At 37.1% G+C, this 19,473-nt stretch overlaps 1 protein-coding gene across 8 annotated transcripts in view; it reads left to right on the plus strand.

Moving 5' to 3' along the window:
• The window catches only part of LOC135111021 (band 3 anion transport protein-like), a 169,513-nt gene extending 151,021 nt beyond the window's left edge, over positions 1–18,492 (plus strand). For 7 of the 8 annotated variants that reach the window (XM_064023893.1, XM_064023889.1, XM_064023892.1 and 4 more), the window contains 14 exons: positions 3,476–3,677; positions 3,901–4,129; positions 7,020–7,202; positions 7,572–7,881; positions 8,127–8,360; positions 8,693–8,841; positions 9,130–9,374; positions 10,681–10,752; positions 11,756–11,936; positions 12,216–12,472; positions 12,663–12,877; positions 13,238–13,446; positions 14,373–14,546; positions 17,094–18,492. In XM_064023893.1, coding sequence (XP_063879963.1) covers positions 3,476–3,677; positions 3,901–4,129; positions 7,020–7,202; positions 7,572–7,881; positions 8,127–8,360; positions 8,693–8,841; positions 9,130–9,374; positions 10,681–10,752; positions 11,756–11,936; positions 12,216–12,472; positions 12,663–12,877; positions 13,238–13,446; positions 14,373–14,546; positions 17,094–17,201 — 2,768 coding nt within the window. In that variant the 3' untranslated portion in view covers positions 17,202–18,492. The remainder of the gene's footprint in view (positions 1–3,475; positions 3,678–3,900; positions 4,130–7,019; positions 7,203–7,571; positions 7,882–8,126; positions 8,361–8,692; positions 8,842–9,129; positions 9,375–10,680; positions 10,753–11,755; positions 11,937–12,215; positions 12,473–12,662; positions 12,878–13,237; positions 13,447–14,372; positions 14,547–17,093) is intronic. The other variant, XM_064023888.1, reaches the window with a different exon arrangement.
• Positions 18,493–19,473: the final 981 nt, after the last annotated feature.

Raw genomic sequence — 19,473 nt, forward strand, 5'->3', positions numbered from 1 at the left:
TCTCACTTAAGAGGCCATGTGCATGTTCGGTAAAATCTGTTAGTCGCTTTGAAAGCAGTGTTTTCTGTTCCAACAAGAGTAGCGATGTGGCGACAAGTTTGCCCATGCTGGTGTACTTCCCCTTCCCTACCCCCGGCTGGAACTGTAATCTACGTAACTCAAAACTCTGAAGCTCTCACGTACAGACGTTGTTCACTTGATCAAACACAGTCCAGCAATTTCATTTAGATAACGAACGTCCAGTATCTCAAATTATCACCACCCAGAGAGTATAGCACTGCTGCAACTGCTTGTCTTTCGCTCAATCAGGCTTTCAAGGCCACCCAAAGCACGTCAATGAAGCGTCCGTCTCGCGGGAGAACGCAGACTTATATTAAACCATGACACTTAGAATTACCAAGGCTAACCTGTCGCTCCTCCCATGGATATACCTCACTGATATTCAGTGATATAAGAGAAAAAAACTGAAGGTGTCTGCAGATAACAGCATTCAATAAGTCAACAGCTTATTGGCGGCGTCAGCAAGTTGAGCTGGAAAACCTGATAACCTTGTAGTGCCAACCAGGACAGTCACACCTGCAGAGCAGACCGCGTTTCCACTGGCCTCTGTTCTTCAGACGCATGAAGAAATCCCTTCCCGGACGTCTCTTGGTACTGATGGCCACGTAACTTCCCCTCCGGAAAAAGAGCATCAGGGACATGGGCTCACACACAATGGTAGGGATGCCATCAGGTTCACACTGGCAGTCGTCAAGGCCACAGAGAGCAATAAGAAAGTAACGTGCAGGACTTTTCTCATTTCACACAATTACATACGAGGGTGGAGGACATCGACTAAGAATGTTTTAAGAAACACTTGAGCTATTTATTTCAGCAAAAAATGGCACAACAAAGGTGTCAGCGATATTGAAGAAACTGAAAACTCAAGGACGAAAAGTTATTAAAAATTGTTACTTTTTAGCGAGATGTCATTTGTCACAGAAAGAAGTGGAACTCTTGAGAATGCAGTTGTTTACTATTGATATAAAACTTCATAGTGTGGAGTGGATATTTTCGTTTAAGGCTACAGTGAGAAAAAAATAGGTGTTAGCTCTCTCTCTCTCTCTCTCTCTCTCTCTCTCTCTCTCTCTCTCTCTCTCTCTCTCTCTCTCTCTCTCTCTCTCTCTCTCTCTCTCTCTCTCTCTCTCTCTCTCTCTCTCTCTCTCTCTCTCTCTCAAGAAGCAGCAATGGCATTATATCACACGGCGTCACTGAGAAACTTGCAGCACTGCGAACTAACCTGCACGGACTGTACATGCTCGTCTGTCTTACAAAGTCCCTGAACGATGCAGGAGTGGATCTCAGCACTGGGGCTTCTGGACTCCAGGGAGGAGAGGCCTCATGAGGCACAAAGGCCTTGTGTGTCACAGTGCGTAGTCACTTGAGTCTCCCCATAGATCCAATGAACAAAAGTCTAAATCTTAAGATCAAAGAATATAACACACGCATACATATTACGTGCTTGTATGCTGTGTAAATTTTACAAAAATAAAGAGAACAGATATGAAGAGATCTAGAATATATGAATTTTCGAATTATATTTTAAAAATTATGTAACTATGGGAAAGAAAGGTGTATGTGTAAAAGGGAGGGTTTAGATACTTCAAGGATTTTCGTAAAATTTAAGAGCTGAGTAGTATTATTAACTATAAATGTTCACTTTTTTTCTCTACAGATTTGTTATTTGTTTTCTTGTGTGCCAGCCGACCTGTTTGATTTACTTGAAGTAGTGATAGTAGAGTCAACCAGTTATCTAAAAAAATCTCAGAATGCACAAATTACGTCTGTGCATACACAGCAACCAAACTTGGAACAACACTTCCCTCACTAACATGCAAACATTTGTAGTCCGTTTCTTGTAATGATTGTGAAGTCATGGTGAGGGATACGAGCTCAGCCATTGTCGTTCCCTAGGGCAGTAGAGTTTCGATAGACTCAGTAAGTTTAGTTCCTGGAGTATCTTACAATAATCTCGTGAAAGAGTTCAAGTCATAAAACAGATATTTAATAATTTGCAGCATCTCATTGTGAATCGTCTACTTTTCATCGGCTGGGGAATCTAACGAATAAATGTGGGTCGTAGTCATGAACATAAGAACGGATAAGGCACTGATTCATGAATATCAGTGGTGAATTAAGGAGAGAGCGAATGAAACACTAGAATAGATACATGTAGACGAACAGTGACCGTCTACTGAGTCAAAAGAAGGTAATGGATGAAAAATCAAATAGATATAAAACATTGACTTAATTAAAGAAAAGCAGTGGGTGAAAACCTAGAGCAGATACAGGGAAGAACAGCGACCGTTAACCACAGTAGCAAAAGATCCACCAGAAAGGAAACTTGTGACACTGAAGCATGAGGAACAGTAAATTATTAGGATAGTTTGGAATCTAAATATAGATGGAGATATGTATACAGTAAGAATCTCCCGAGGGTTCTATATGCATCATAAGGCGATAACAAAGGATTCACCGTGCCCTAAAATGGATGACCGAGACATGAAACAAAAAAAAAAAAAAACAGGTCCTGGTGTTGAGATTACAAAAGATTATCTCGGTGAATCAGATGTAAAATTCATCAAGATCCTGTTTGTCCAGTTTGAGAGAGACGTGTTGATGTACAGGGACGAGAAAGTGAAACTAAGCAGTGAAGAGTGTGCAGGAGGGATTGATTGATTGTTGATTGATGCATCCGAATCATTGAAGGACATTTATCTTCAGGGAATCACGAACTTGTTGAACATGTGGGAAAGGGTGGTGGTGTGCGTGGCCTGCCTTGCTAGTTGCTGCTGGTGAAGTGAAAACCAACACAAGTGGGAATGCTTGATGGTACTGTGATTTCTTCTTAGCGCGGCAATGATAAGGCAGTGTTTCTAATTGATGGCTGATGTAAAGTAATGATTTTATCTTACTCACCTTCTTCCCCAGCCGCTGTAGCCTTCTCTTTCTCTTTCGTCCCCGCACGCGTAAATTTCGTAGCCCTCCAGTTCATTAGCATTTGTTGTGCCATAATTCTTCCCTCCTTGTTTCACGTCTGGTATTGTGGCGTATTGATCGTTTGATGATACAATTTTCTCCTGTTTCGCTTTTGCTACCTATCTTTTTTTTTTTTTTTCGGGGGGCTGGAAGCACCATTTTGAATGTTCTGCCCAAGACGAATTGTTCTCCAGTCCATGATTGGGATGGTGAAGCTCAGCGACCTCGCAGTTGATGAGAGGACGAGCTTTTTTTATGTTGTGTAGTGGTGTTTTCCGTCTCTCGAATACTATAGCATCGGATATTTCACTTTGTTCTATTTTCTTTTGTCATGCTGTCACGGTCGTGCGAAGGAATATGTGTATTTATATTGTCAGTGCCTGTAGTGGTGTGTGCTGATGCCTTGACCTTGTTTATTATTGCACCTCGTATTTACCTCTGCATTCTCCCTCCTCAGGCGCGGTGCTGCTGGACCTGGAGGAGCGGGACCTGCCAAGCATCGCCGGCCGGGTTGTGGATAAGATGATTGCTTGTGACCAGATCCCGGCTGACCAACGCGAGGCTGTGATCCGAGTCCTGCTCCTCAGACACAAACACATCCGCGAAAACCAGTCATCCTTCAGGCTCCCCTCCCTCGGCTCCAAGAGCACCCTAGTCAGGTAGGTGTCACTCACCGCCCACGCTCGCGCTGACCTTCTCCAGGGTCACTGTGTTGTGATAAACGTTCCTCTGGATTTAAAGTTTAAAGTTCTTTGAAGTTTACATGAGAGAGGTTATATTATTATTATTATTATTATTATTATTATTATTATTATTATTATTATTATTATTATTATTATTATCATTATTATCATTATTATTATTGTTTTCTCACCAAATCAGTTCCGACGAGAAGCTATCGCGGTCTGCAACGGCCGGCAGCCTAGACGGCGGCAGCCTGCGGTCCTCGGTGCGCAAGGCCGGCCTTTCAAATCTTTTCCACGTTAACACCTTTTCTAACTTCCTCCGCCACAACTCCGTCGACGACGCGACCAATGTCGTATCCAATGGTGATGTCTCGAAGGACAACGTAGCCATCAAAAGAAGCGTGAGCCACGAATCCTACACACAGGTGAGTTGCAGCGGTAAAGTACACACGTGAAAGCCGCCTTGCCGGTGAACGTGGGTGATGACACTGATGAACGGGACTTCCGTGTCAGAAAAATCTGAAAGCTTTATTGCATTCAGCACCGTTAGTGGCCTTCTTATGCATTGGCATCAAGTAATGTTCGATCCAGCAGCATAAAGTTAGCTCTACATCCCACACAGTTCTGTGGAAAGACACCAGGAAACGAGGCATCCCCTTCTCTATTCACCTCTGTTGTCCCGCCTACCGTGTGTCGTAACCCGACAGCCGCTGCGTGAACTTAAACTTCCGTGCACAAGAAGTGTGTACACATGGCCTTGCCCGACAGTCAAGTGTGTCCTCGTCCATGTCCCGCTCACCTTGCAGAGCTTAATGTAACACCCTGTTGACCTACACGCTCCTTCCGTCCGCCCTGCTTGGCTCACCAGGACCTCAAATTTTTAATGTATTATGTTCTCTCATGGATGACATTTAAGTTCTTTTATTTTTATTTGAACGAACTCGGTAATTTTCCCTGCCGGGGCTGAAGGGCTGAGGAGTAGGCAGCCTTGTGGCGACTGTTGCGCCCGACACAATCCCCCACATGCAGCTCCTAACGTAGAGGCATAAAAGTACAGAAGTCATGGTTACACAAAGACCAATCGGTGCCTCCCGTTGTCTCACCCTCGCATTCCCGTTACGCCCAAGTCTGCGCCTCCCAGAAAGCAATCGGGGAATCCCCAACGAAACGGCGACCTCTCAGGAATGACACTCAGGCGGCCTTGGTTGGGCGGCGACCTCCAACTATCTCTCTCTCTCTCTCTCTCTCTCTCTCTCTCTCTCTCTCTCTCTCTCTCTCTCTCTCTCTCTCTCTCTCTCTCTCTCTCTCTCCTTCTTTTTCTTCTTTTCCTGTTCCCGCCAGGGGAATTCTCCTGGCACGCCATTCATTGTCAACACGCAAGTTTACTTACTATCTGCCCGTCCTTCCCGTCCACCGTCATGTGTAATTGGTGTAACCACAGAAACAATTAGATAATTGCAGTCGCTACAACGTTGGTTATGATTGATCCTGGGGATAGTTAGCAAAAAAAAAAAAAATTGAGAACGAGCAAGAAAGCAACAATGAACACCAAGCACCCTCCAACCTTGGAGAGGTGAGTCGGCCAAGCTAGGCGCGAGAGCGGCGCGGGTCGGCGTCAGTGCTAGCTGTTGCTGATCTCCGTAGCAAAATGGCGCCACGGGAGCAAGCAAGGAAGTTTACCACGCGCTGCTCTCTGCCACCCTTATAGTCTCTCTCTCCTCTCTCTCTCTCTCTCTCTCTCTCTCTCTCTCTCTCTCTCTCTCTCTCTCTCTCTCTCTCTCTCTCTCTCTCTCTCTCTCTCTCTCTCTCTCTGTTTGCTGCTTTTCAAGGATAGACTAGAAACACATTTTTGTTATTTGTGACAGGCCCTTTGTAAACCATATGTGCTTATTACACCAATCCCCCCCCTACACACACATAGTATGTTTACCTAGCTGTATTGACCTAATCGTATTGCACAGGGCACAAGCCAAAGCTCATTTTGTCATGTCTTTATATCCATATTTGTCCAGTTTCTCTTTAAACGTGTGTACAGTGGACAACTACCTCTTCCTTCAAATCATTCCAGATTTCAGTAGTTCGATGCAGGAAGCTGTATTTCTTGATGTCACTCGAACATCCACTCTTCTTTATTTTCTTTCCATGCCCTCTCGTACATCTCTCCCTCCTCCATCAGTAGTACCAAGTCGTTCCTGTCTATTTTTTTTTTCTATATTGTTTACTAATTTGTACATTGTTATCAGGTCTCTTTCTCAACATTCTTGTAGTGTTGGTAATCCCATCTCTTCAAATCTTTCTTCATAGCTTAAATCTTTCAATTCTGGTACCATCTTTGTCGCTATCCTCTGTATTCTTTCCAGTTTCCTTATATATATATATATATATATATATATATATATATATATATATATATATATATATATATATATATATATATATATATATATATATATATATATATATATATATTTTTTTTTTTTTTTTTTTTTTTTTTTTTTTTTTAGCCCAAACTACTGTTGTGCATTCCAATTTAGGATGTATTATGCTTGGAATAATTTTCTCCATCATTTATCATTTCTGTATTCATATAGTTAAATGCCACTCTAATGTTTTTTAACAAGTTGTATGTAGAGATGAATATCCCATTTATGTGTCTTTCAGGTGATGGTGTGTTCTGAATTTCCCAGATCTTTCTCTTCAGTACTTTTCGTTATTATTTCTCCTCCTGTTTTGTAATTCCACGACGGTCTCTTTTTACTATGTCCTATTTGCAACACGTGGCATTTTCTGGCATTAAATTCTAGTTTCCATCTTTGGCTCCATGCATGTATCTTGTCAATATCCTTTTGCAACTCCTTGCAGTCATTTTCATCCTTTACTATTTTCATTATTTTTCCATCATCAGCAAACAGGCTTATATAACTATTTACATCCTCTGTTACATCACTTACATATATTTGAAACATAATAGGTGCCATGCGGTACCCCACTTGTCACTTTGCGCCATCTTGAATTAGTGTCTCTGATTACTGTTTTCATTTCCCTCCCTTGTAAGTAATCATCCATCCATCTCAGTGTTGCTCCCTTTAGTCCTCTTTCCTTTTCTAACTTCCACATAAGGCTTTTGTGAGGAACTTTATCAGATGATTTTTTTGAGATCCAGGTATACCACATCAACAGTGTGTGTGTGTGTGTGTGTGTGTGTGTGTTTAAAAAGTTGATGAAGTTGTTATAAGTGTAGTAAAAATTGAGAGAACAAAAAGACTGGAATTACCATAGGCTTTCCACAGCACTCACTTCTTTAACCTTTCTCAGATTGACATTGATGGTGATGGAGGTCGAAAAGACGATGTTTGTAAGAATAAGGAATTGATGAAGAAGATTCCGGAAGGCGCCGAGGCCACGGCAGTACTGGTGGGTGCCGTAGACTTCCTGAAGCATCCCACCATCGCCTTTGTCAGACTGGCTGAGGGCGTTATGATGGACAACCTTGTGGAGGCAAGTCATCCTGGTTTTTAGTATTATTAAAGAAATAAAAAATCTTAAGAGGAAACAAGTCACTCTTTTACCATTAATGGAGATAGATTGGGGCTGAGTACTTATTTCATCATCCCTCTAATAGCATGGATTTGATATACCTATATTGTACCTTTCTTGCTTATAGTGTGTGTAATTCTTTCCCATGTATTGGTAAAAACCTATTTTTTTTCTGTGACTGTCAGCTACAGCACTGCACTCTTTGCTCACATTTAGTCCTCTAAAGAAAAAGAAAATTAAGCTGTAGTGAATTAAGTTTCACTTAATATATACACACATACATGGTGTCTTTCTCTAATTATCCTTATTCTTTTTGCCATAACTCCACAGGTGCCCATTCCAGTCAGATTCATGTTTGTGCTCTTGGGTCCCTTCCATGGCGAGATGGACTACCATGAAGTGGGTCGATCCATCTCCACCCTCATGTCTGACAAAGGCTTCCATGAGGTGGCTTACCGAGCACACTCACGCGGGCAGCTGCTCTCCGCCATTAATGAATTTTTGAATGCTTCCATTGTCCTCCCCCCAACTGACTGGAGTAACAAAGACTTAGTTCCAGTGGATGAAATTCAAGAAAAAGCCAGTCAGATGATTAAGAAAAAAGAAAGCATCAGATCTAAACGCATACAGGCAGAGCAAGGTATGAGCTACAGGAGTGTTTATATATGATTGATGCATAGCATCAGTAGTCAATTTCTTATACAGATACGTATGTATGTATCATAATGTTTTCATATTTTCTTTGCTTTTATGATTTTCTGTTGTTAGTCTCCATAATGTTTTTATATTCATGCAAAACTTGGTACTTTACAACCCATATATCATTTGAACATATTACCATTTGCTCCATTCAAGTAACATTTTTGCTTTTGTTCCACTTTACAGAAACATCAGTAGCAGTAGCAGGAGCTGGCGATGGAGGAGACAAGAAACCGCCCCCTCGAGATCCACTAATCCGTACTGGAAAGCCTTTCTATGGCCTTGTGCAGGACATCAAAATCCGATATGCACTTTACCTCTCAGATCTCAGGGATGGATTGGATGGGCAGGTAGCTGCAGCAGCCATATTCATCTTCTTTGCTGCCCTCTCAGCTGCCATCACTTTTGGTGGAATGTATGGTAAGATTCAGTACTCTTACTAACTACACCCTTTCTTATTAAACTTCAGTGTGACAAGAATTGGACTGGACACTGTACTCATTAAGATATAGATATGTACTAAGTGATTTTTGTGCCACAGTCACAAAAGTAAATATGATTTGATTTTTGTAAAAGCACAAAAAAGTACATAATTATTTTGCATTCTTAAATGTGTTTTTTACCTATATATATATATATATATATATATATATATATATATATATATATATATATATATATATATATATATATATATATATATATATATATATATATATGGTTTGAAATAACACAGTTTCATTTCATTTCAGGTGACAAGACAGATGACTTTGTTGGTGTTGGTGAAACACTTCTCATGTCTTCTGTAAATGGTCTCATCTTTGCTCTGTTTGCTGCTCAACCTCTCCTCATTGTAGGAGCAACAGGTCCACTCATGATATTTGATTTGAGTCTCTACTCGGTGAGTTTCTGTTGTTAACGTTATGAATAATTTTCAGATGTACACCTACCAGCTATCACTACCCAACCTGAGGATTGCTTTTATGTATGAATGGTATAATCAAATAATGGTTATTTTCTTATTCATCAGATATGAACCACAGTTCATATCTGACATCAGTAAATAGTTATATAAAAAACACTTACTTGTCATTACAGTGCTTGAACAGAATATTAGTGGTACTTGTTTTCTCTCATTCTCTTAGTAATTTTTTCACTTTATTTATCCATAATTGTTTTGCCTCAACAGTTTGCCAATACTTATGAACTAGACTTCCTGTCTCTAAGAGTCTGGATTGGATTCTGGATGACAGTGTTTGGTTTGCTGGTTGCTGCATTTGAAGCAGTTGCTATTGTGAAGAAGATGACAAGATTCACAGAAGAGATTTTCTCCACTTTAGTGTGTATCATCTTCATCTACGAATCCTTTGTGAAGCTCATTGAAATCTTCAAATTGCATCCTCTCATAGCAGACTATGGAAATGCTACCCAAATGTAAGTGTTGCTGTTTTCACAAGTTTATTTTGATGCTTTAGATGATATTTGATGTAAAAAAATGTTATATTAAGTCAGCACATTTGATAAATAACAGCCACATTTAGAGAAATCAGCACATTTCATGAAAGAAAAGTACATTTAGAGGAAGTCAGCATATTTTACAAAAGACAAATACATTTAGAGGAGGTCAGCACATTTGACAAAAGACTTAGAGAAGTCAGCATGTAGGTTGGTAACAAAGCCACTTTTGAACTTGAGAATTGTATACAACATTAGTGGTATTTAATCTTTATCATGAATTACACATGAACTTGAAATTATTTATTGAATAAAAGTAATGCAACACAAGCACATTGCTCAAAGCTGATCTACACCAACTCTGGACAAGATCAACAACCACAAATTTAATGTGACATCTTGATTGAGAACAAGTTTCTTGCATTATGATATTGGATATATACAACTTACCAACATGCATATATGGAAAATGAAAATACAATTACTGTTTGCATTAGTACAGTGCATTCGTTTAGAACATGCCATATATATGTATGTGTCTGCATTTTATGGTTGATGAACACATTGGCATTAAAAAGTGGTTGCGCAATATGTACAACCTAGCCAAAAAAAAAATGCATATATACTTTTTTTATTTTTTTATTATTATTTTTGTATTCATTTATATATATATATATATATATATATATATATATATATATATATATATATATATATATATATATATATATATATATATATAAAACAAAGTGAGTTATGTACGTATGTTACAGCCATTAACAGTTGTGTATGGCAGTGTTCAGATCAAATGTACTGTGAATATTTTTATTACAGAATTTCTTCATTCTTTCTTTCATAAAAAATCCCTTGTTCTTGTCTAATTTCCTCTCTTCAAACATGCTATAATTTTAATGCAAAACAAAATTAAAAAATAATAATATATATATATATATATATATATATATATATATATATATATATATATATATATATATATATATATATATATATATATATATATATATATATATATATATATATATATATAAAATCAGATTTGTTATTATTAATTAAGATTACAGCATGTTTGATTAATTATTTGACATACATGAATACATTTATTTTTTTCTTTTATTTTTCCCAAATACTGATCTCTTCAATACTGTCCATAAACAATGAAATAATGCTATAATTCATTATGGAAAACAGTTAGCTTACTTTTTCTTACCTTCTTTACTTTTCTCATTTTGTTTTATACAATACACTGAAACTTTTGCTCATTTAGGATAAAACAGGAAGAGATGGCAAACAGCACCCTCCCCAACACCACCATGGAACTCCTAAATGAGACCGCCTCGTAAGATTTTTTACCTGTGCATAAAGAATAGCTGGCTCTGCTTGCTTTATTATGTATCTTCTGTTGTGCATTTCTTACAACAAGAGTTTGATGCTTTTAATATTGTACATACCACATGCTTGTTGACTGCCATCTTTGGCCCACTGCTTGTGTGCCATTTGTTTGGGGTACCGGAGAGAAAATAGAGGAAAGGAAAAATGTAACAAAAGCCGACAAAAAGTATGTAAAAAGGTCAGGGTACAATTAGGCTGATTACCTGGAAGGGGTGAGAAGAATAACAGGAGAGGAAATTCAAAGTGGGCATGAGTGCATGAGACATTGAGAGAAAGAAAATAACAGATTTAATGATAAGTTAATCCCCACATTGTCATTATAACAGTGAGAAAGCAAAAGAAAAAAGAAAAGGCAAAATTAGTGAATGAGAAAAATAATCTCTCAATCTCACTCATTCTTGCTTAGTATGAAAAGTGTGATAAGAATTGTACTGCATACCAAGTTTTAATTTCTGTTGCATGTTAGAGTAACAGTTTTTCAGACACTAATAGTGCCCCATGATTGGGAATGCATTAGAAAAATTTAACAATTTTAATTACCATGTGATTTCTTTCTCATCTTGAAATTCTTACTTAACTTGAATTATTCTGAGTGAATTTTATGTCAGTTGAAGCTATACTGTAATGGCATGACTACCTATCCTGTATCTACAGCTCTGTACCTTCCTTAGCATGAGATTTTTTTTTTCTCTGCTGTGTATGCATATGCATGATGACATCCTTGGTTATTATTGCATTTTTGTTAGAATTACAGGAATGAACTTTAAAAAAAGAGAGCTTTCCTTATTTATCAGTATGTTTTATTACTTTGGTGTTGTAATTTGGTAAAATATTAATGCAACTGAACCAAAGAAATAAAAACTTTGAATAAGTGAAAACAGCTCAGAACTTTGTCTTATATGACAGTTTCGAAAATGTATATGCCTAATTCAACTTCCTCTCTATTGCAGCGCCAATGGTATTATTGAGAACGGAACTCTGATAAATGCCACTGACTCCAATGGTGATGAGGTGACTGTAGTACTACCACAGCCCAACACTGCTCTGCTCTCCTTCATTCTTATGTTTGGAACATTTATCATTGCCTTCAAACTAAAGCACTTCCGTAACTCAAAGTATCTGGGACGAAGTGTAAGTAACAAAGTATTCTTTTTATCTTTAAGGTCTATTTAACAGAGGTATGTGTTTTCTTATTGCTATAAAATATCTACAACCCTCCTCCACCATGCAAAGTATGATACTAGCAACTAGTAGCTCCTTGATAAACTCACTGTTTACAAGGTTGCAGCCTTGAAATCAGACCTCATGTCTACAAAACCAGAAGAAAATTAAGGAGGTTCAGATATGTGATATAAATTGCAATGTTCTGAATGGATTTCATGAAGAACATCTTTTTTTCTTTTCTTCCAGGTACGTCGAGCCCTGGGAGATTTTGGTGTCCCAATCTCCATTGTCCTCATGGTTCTCTTGGACTTCTTCATTGAAGACACCTACACTGACAAGCTGACCATGCCTAAGGGAATCCAGCCATCCAACCCAGCCGTGCGAGGATGGCTCATCAATCCATTCGGTGTAACTAAGGCCCTTCCAGTGTGGTGTATTTTCATGGCAGCACCAGCATCTCTCCTCCTGTTCTTCCTTATCTTCCTGGAAGAGAACATTTGCCAGTAAGTTGAAGTTCTCATTGTTATTTCTATTATATTCTGATATTTGTCATATAAGTTTATTGAAGAATCTGTTTTGGCAGTAAACTGATGTTCTAATTCTCAGTTTGTGTTAGATTTTGTATTTTTGCCCTCCAAGTATAGTGAAGAATGTGTCATGTTTTTAATGAATACTGTATCTTCCTTACAACAGCCTGATTTTAAGCAAACCAGAGAAAAACATGGTCAAAGGATCAGGATTCCACTGGGATATTGTGCTCTCCTGTAGCATCAACTTGGTCTCAGGATTGTTTGGTGCTCCCTTCATGGGTCCTGCTTGTGTTCGAACAGTCTCCCATACTTCAGCTCTTACAGTCATGAGCTCTACACATGCCCCTGGTGAATCTCCAAAAATTGTTGGAGTAAAAGGTGAGTAATTTATGTATTTTGAAACCAGAAATAAATGTTACATGAATCTTTTATTGGATGGGAAGGGAATATTTTGCAGTTCAGCCATAGCTATTATGACCAAGAGACTGATAAAAAATCTATTAGATGTGTCTTTGTACCTGTCCACTGTTACTGTGTATACTCTACACCAGCCTTTTTATAATGCGCCACTGAAAGAGGCTTCAAGTTGGTAAACAAGTTTAAACTTTTAATTTCAATCTCTCATTTTGTTGATGGTTATGAAGAAGTGAAAACTGCTGCATTATGTGAAATATTTCTTGCTATTCATAGAAGCTCATGTCTTAATAAAACTTTCTGAATTTAATTTTCAACTTACAGAGCAGCGAGTGAGTGCCATTGTGGTGTCCGTCCTGATTGGATTATCTGTGCTGCTGGGATCAGTGCTTAACTTGGTGCCAAAGGCAGTGTTGTTTGGCATCTTCTTGTACATGGGTATCTCCTCAACAGCTGGCATCCATTTCCTTGAGAGACTAATTCTTGTGTTGATGCCAGTCAAGCACCACCCTAATGTTCCCTATGTAAAGAAGGTAAGTTATTCAAAATGCAGTAATTAATATCAAGGTATATGGTTTTTTTTAAAAGGTATTACTGAGATGAAACATTAAAGAGGTACCACAAGAATACCCAGAGAAAAATGTCATCTTTGTTCATGCCCATGTTGCCAGGCCACTCATTGAAATCATAGTTAACAAGTTTATACTGAGCAAGGATTAACACACTACTCACCTGGTTGGCCTGCATGATGGAGTGGTACTGTGGAATAGCCTGGCAGCAAATGTGATGTAGCTATTTCCAGTTACTGAAAGACTGAAAAAAATCTTTACCCCAGATACAGAAGGAGTGCATATTGTGCTGTAAGGGTAGCAGGCTTAACATTACTTACTCACATTTAGATGTTTCATATATTCAGTTCTGATTAAGGTTCCTGCATTCCCATTATCACAACCTGTTGATATTTCAGTTATGTATCATGTCCATTCTTCATTGGATTATTAATTTATTTATCTTTTTCTCTACATGACTTCCATTACCTTCTTTCTTCCTAGCTATATCTTAAACCTTTCTTGCCCAACCTTCTATATTTATTCCTAACTCTCATTCTATCCTTACTTCTCTTCTCCATCATATTGAAACCAAAAACTGCAGTTCCTTATATTCTGATCATCTTGTCACAACTTACACCCCTTCCACCTTTGTTGTCATATCACTCCCCTTACTTTTCCATTTACTCCTCTAGCCTTAGTGTTGTATGAACTAAAGTGTCTGACACCTTTTCATTTCATCAGCCCTCATACTCTTCACTACTCAAGCATATGATGAAGAGGGAACACAGAAACTTACATAAATTCAAGACAGAGAGAACCTAAGGCTTGATGTTTAACAGTGCTGGAATTCTGTTGCTCCCTTTTTTTTTTTAACGACTTTTTTTCTGATATTTACTTTCCATTTACAGGTGCGCACATGGAAGATGCATGCCTTCACTGGGATTCAGCTTCTGATGGTTGTGATTTTGTGGATTGTCAAACAGTCTCCAGCAGCTCTCTGCTTCCCCTTCGTTCTCATGCTTCTCATCCCAATCAGACTGTATCTTCTTCCATATGCCTTTACAAATCCTGAATTAAGTGCGGTAAGTCAATTGTTTTCCTTTATAAGTCTAATAAACTTACTGTTACCATAGATCAGTATGTTACATGTTTTGATGATGTTACTATACATGCACAATCCTAATATAAAGATGAAGATATTACCATTATTTGATGAAGATATTACCATTATTTGATGGTAGTCTGCTAAACAAGTTACAGCTTTAGTGTCATGTCTTATGTTTTCTAAATCATTCTTCTGAGTCTTATTTCTCATACATTTTTTTTGGTCAGCTTGCTGACACATTACCTCAAAATGTTTACCATACTTCACCAAGTCATTCTCATAATTTTTAATCGAACAGCTTAGAATTTCATTTACACAAGTTTTGGATAAAAATATATGAGCAGAGTTACTAGGAAGCATCTGTTGGTAATGTTTAGGTCACCAACTTTGACTATGACATTTAAGCTGCAACTTATGAGCAATATTGTAAGGCATAGTGTTAGCACCTCTCAAAACACTTCCTGCGAAAGCAGAGGTGAAGGTGCTTTGATGAGTAATAGATGAATGACTAATCTGTGTTGTAATGAAAACACTGGAATCATAATCATTGCATACCTTAATAGAATACTTCATACCAGTATAGTAACCATCATGATTATTGATAATCCCAAAACCTAATGTCTTTTTTTCTCTGAATGCTAAGTTGGGTGAAATAGGTAGGATATTTATCTTTTGGCATGAGTATTTTATCAACCTTGAATCTAAAATGACATTAGCATAAGAGTGTATTTAACCTACTTATTATTATATATATATATATATATATATATATATATATATATATATATATATATATATATATATATATATATATATATATATATATATATATATATATATATATATATATATATATATATATATATATATATATATATATATATATATATATATATATATATATATATATATATATATATATATATATATTATATTATTATTATATAATATATATCTGAATAATGCTCCCCTTCAGTCTGTTGGTCAATTAGCATACAAATAGTTTTTGATATATGAAGAATATATGAAGAGTGCATTTAAGTAAAATATGAATGAGTTGATCTTAAGCAACTGTATGCAGAACTTTCAGACCTAAAATCATTCTATTACCACTCTTGCATGGTATACTCCCCTCACCACACACACACACACACACACACACACACACACACACACACACACACACACACACACACACACACAGTCAAACTATGAAAAGAGATTAAAAATGTTAGAAATCCCTACTCTTGAAAATAGGAGAGAGGAGATTTAATAAACATCTATAGAATGATAAATGGTATGGAAAATGTGGACAAAAAATGTCTCATAAATTTAGACACACAGAGTACAAGGGAACACAGTAAGAAGTTGAAGAAAGTTAATTGTAGAAGAGACATCAAGAAGTTTAGTTTTCCTCATAGAAGTGTGAACAAATGGAATGGACTCAGTGAAGACATTGTCAGTGCCATAACTGTCCATGCTTTTAAGACCAAACTGGATAGATATAGAGATGGAATACTATGAGATTACTCCCCTCCCATAAACCACAAGTAGGTAAATACACACACACACACACACACACACACACACACACACACACGCTGTTACATTTTGTCTTGCTCATGCACCATACACTTGTATGGGGACCCAACCTTTCTCACCTATGCCTTCATTCTGTTTTGAAAACTAAACAATCTTTCAAAAAGGAATTCAAGTATAACAAAGGCATATATGAATAGAATTTATTAAGACATTTTATATTATCCAAGATCCTTTAAATATGTAGGTAGCTATTGTGCATGACTAGGACAGCCATTTACCATCATATCACATGGTTGTTGTCACAGCACTGGCATAAACTGGAATGTAGAGGAGTGCATGACAAAAGTAAAAAAAAAGAAAAAGAAAATTAATGTCAGTATAAACCTGTCACTTATTTTGTATGACTTACATTATATCTTTAATATCTCACTTTGAACTCTCCCTCTGTTGCATGGTGAATTTTTTAATGCACTCACATGAGGCCTCAGAGCTTGATATGTTTATGCTCATATCTGTTAATCTGTGTGTGTGTGTGTGTGTGTGTGTGTGTGTGTGTGTGTAATTCAGCTGTTCACCTGTAGTCACCTTCTCATCACCCAGCCAACAGGTCCATTGATTATGGAAAGAGCTTTGAGCTCATGGTGACTGATCTTTGGTTAAGACTGAGACCACTCACATGCCTTACACCAGGACAGTGAGGTCACAAGCTCCAGGCTTGCATTCTGTACCTATTTGCTGCTAAATGAACAGAGGCTACACATTAAGATGCTTACCCATCTGCCTTGGCATACCTGGGAAGTGAACTCTGGGTTCTCAGTTGTGAGCCAAGTGTGTGTGTGTGTGTGTGTGTGTGTGTGTGTGTGTGTGTGTGTTTCCTCATTTTTTTGTAATATCATTCACAAAACATCATGACCCAAAACAAAAGAGTCAATACACAATTTCAGCAATGTTATTATTAAGCCATATATTCTTTCCTCTGCAGCTTGATGGTAAGGAGGCCTCTGTTGCCACTGATCCAGAGGATGAGCCTGACTTCTTTGAGGAGACTCATGGTATACCTACACATGTGGATCACCACCATCAAAGCTGAGCTGTTGTCCAAAGATTTGTCCACTACTGTTACATTCCTCAGATAATTCCAGTTGTTGATAGGAGGCTTAATGTTAATTCTTTCTTATTCCTTTTCAACTTTCCTTGACACTTCCACAAACTATCTTCCACTAATAACTTTGGTGGTTTTTAAAAGCAAGAGACTTTGGCCATGATACTTAAAATGGTCTCTTCCTTGATATGTTTATAACAAAAGAGCCTTCAGAGGTAGCCAGTGTGTACTAGTAGATGTCTTTAAAGACACTGAAGAATAACCACATGGCCACTTGTTTGCACAGAAATATTTTTATCCCATCATTGATTTTCTTTACAAATATTCAGTAGAATCAGTCTGCCAGTAGGGCTGAAAATGTGAAGACAGAATAGGAGTAGCTTTCTGTACTTTAAGGAGACTCACAAAGACTTTGTTTATAAGTAGACAAAAGGCAATATGATGAATGTTCCGTCCAGAAATATTTACAGAAATTGCAGTTAATGAGAGATATACAAAATAGTTAGTAAGTACCATAATTAAGTAGTTGCTCAAGTTAGCTTATAGTAATTAAAAGAATGTAAGCTAACCAAACTGCGTTATGATAAATACAGTATTTTATAATTTATGGGTTCTGAATTAATACATCAGTGTGTAAAATATCAAATTTTTTTTTTTCTTTTCTTGAAACTAAATCTTTTCTTCATTATCATTTTTCCCTGATTAACTAGTGGCCTTTAAGTGTGCTGCAAGTCAGCCACCTCATCCTCCTATAAACAGTGAAAAACACTGAAAAAAAGTGAGTGCCAAACTTGTTATATTTGTTTTTTTTTGTTTTCTGTGCTGTACATAAGTACATTATTGTGACTAGTAAGTGTTTAAGATATGAAATCAACAAACTGAAAAAAATAAATAGAAATCTTGGATATTCAATCAATAATTTTCATCTTTTCATGCATTTATTTGGTTACTATATGGACTTCATATGCAGTTGGGGGATCCCCCTCAATGTACGTTCAGATATTAGTGTCATATGTTTTATGGTTGTATTATTTATGAATAATAATAATTATAATAATAATAATTTGCAGTTTTATGCACAATGATTCACATGAATCCATTATGTATTGCTATGGATGAATATTTGCTAAGAGTAAATCTTCATCCTTGGATTTTCTGTATATAAGAGTGAGTACTGTTTACTCCATTGTTATATAAATATATATATAATTGATAATGCTCATCTCCAAATATTCATGTATATACTTATAGTGAAATGAGAATATATATGAAAATTAAATGTTTGATTTTATCACTTGATCCCTTTAACCCATTCCTCCTCTGAGGATTTTTGTGTGAAAGACCACGGTAAGTGCATTGTGGAATAGCTGAAAGGATGAAATGGAGCACTTTAGATAGCTTCAACACACAAGAATCAGTTGTAAAAGAAGATAAGGTGAAGGAATCAGCAGGAAGTTCTAATCAAATATAATCTACTACTCTAATGTCTGTTCCTTAGATTAGTTTGTTTCGGGATTGCCATGACACACCTCTGCTTGCTCTCACACGCTGTTATTCTAGCACCTCCATCCTTCTCATCTCCTAATGTCTTATTACTGTCTCCAGTACAGCAAATGTTGATCCTCAGTTTCAGCAGCCAATAGGAAAGAGGGATTGTCTGAAAAACCAGAGTCTGAATTTTGTGAAAAGCTAAATTTAAGAAAATAAATAAAATGTGCAAAATTTCAATTAAACATAAATTTACATGAATTTATTTGTAACCAGCTTACATCCAATATGTCAAATTACACTATATTTGAATATGTACAGTATGTATAGTTTTTCTTGCTTATATCAAAACAGTGATGATTACTACTGATTATACATAGTTTGTTGATAACATAGTGCTTAATCTCATTGTAAAAAGAGTTCTTGGAGGCTTTGCTCCTTGACAGTACTGTATTGTAATCAATGAAGTTACACAAAAATGTGTTTTCAGGATTTCCAAAGTATATGGTGTGCATAAAGTCTCTTTGTAATTTAATAAATTTATTACTAAAGCAAATGAATAGACAAATCTGAGGAAATTATTACAATATGAGTAGATACTTAATCATTTTTTTGCCTCATTTGATACACCTCTTTATGGGCACCAGTAGTTGCACGAAGCACAGTTCACAATCACTTAGTACTAGGGCAGATGGCATAAGTCAGATGATCCTCAAGACAGATTGACCTGAGTGCAAATCGGCCTCTGAATGCTTGGCACTCTGGACACTTG

This window comes from Scylla paramamosain, chromosome 21 (assembly GCF_035594125.1).
Source record: "Scylla paramamosain isolate STU-SP2022 chromosome 21, ASM3559412v1, whole genome shotgun sequence".
NCBI lineage: Eukaryota > Metazoa > Arthropoda > Malacostraca > Decapoda > Portunidae > Scylla > Scylla paramamosain.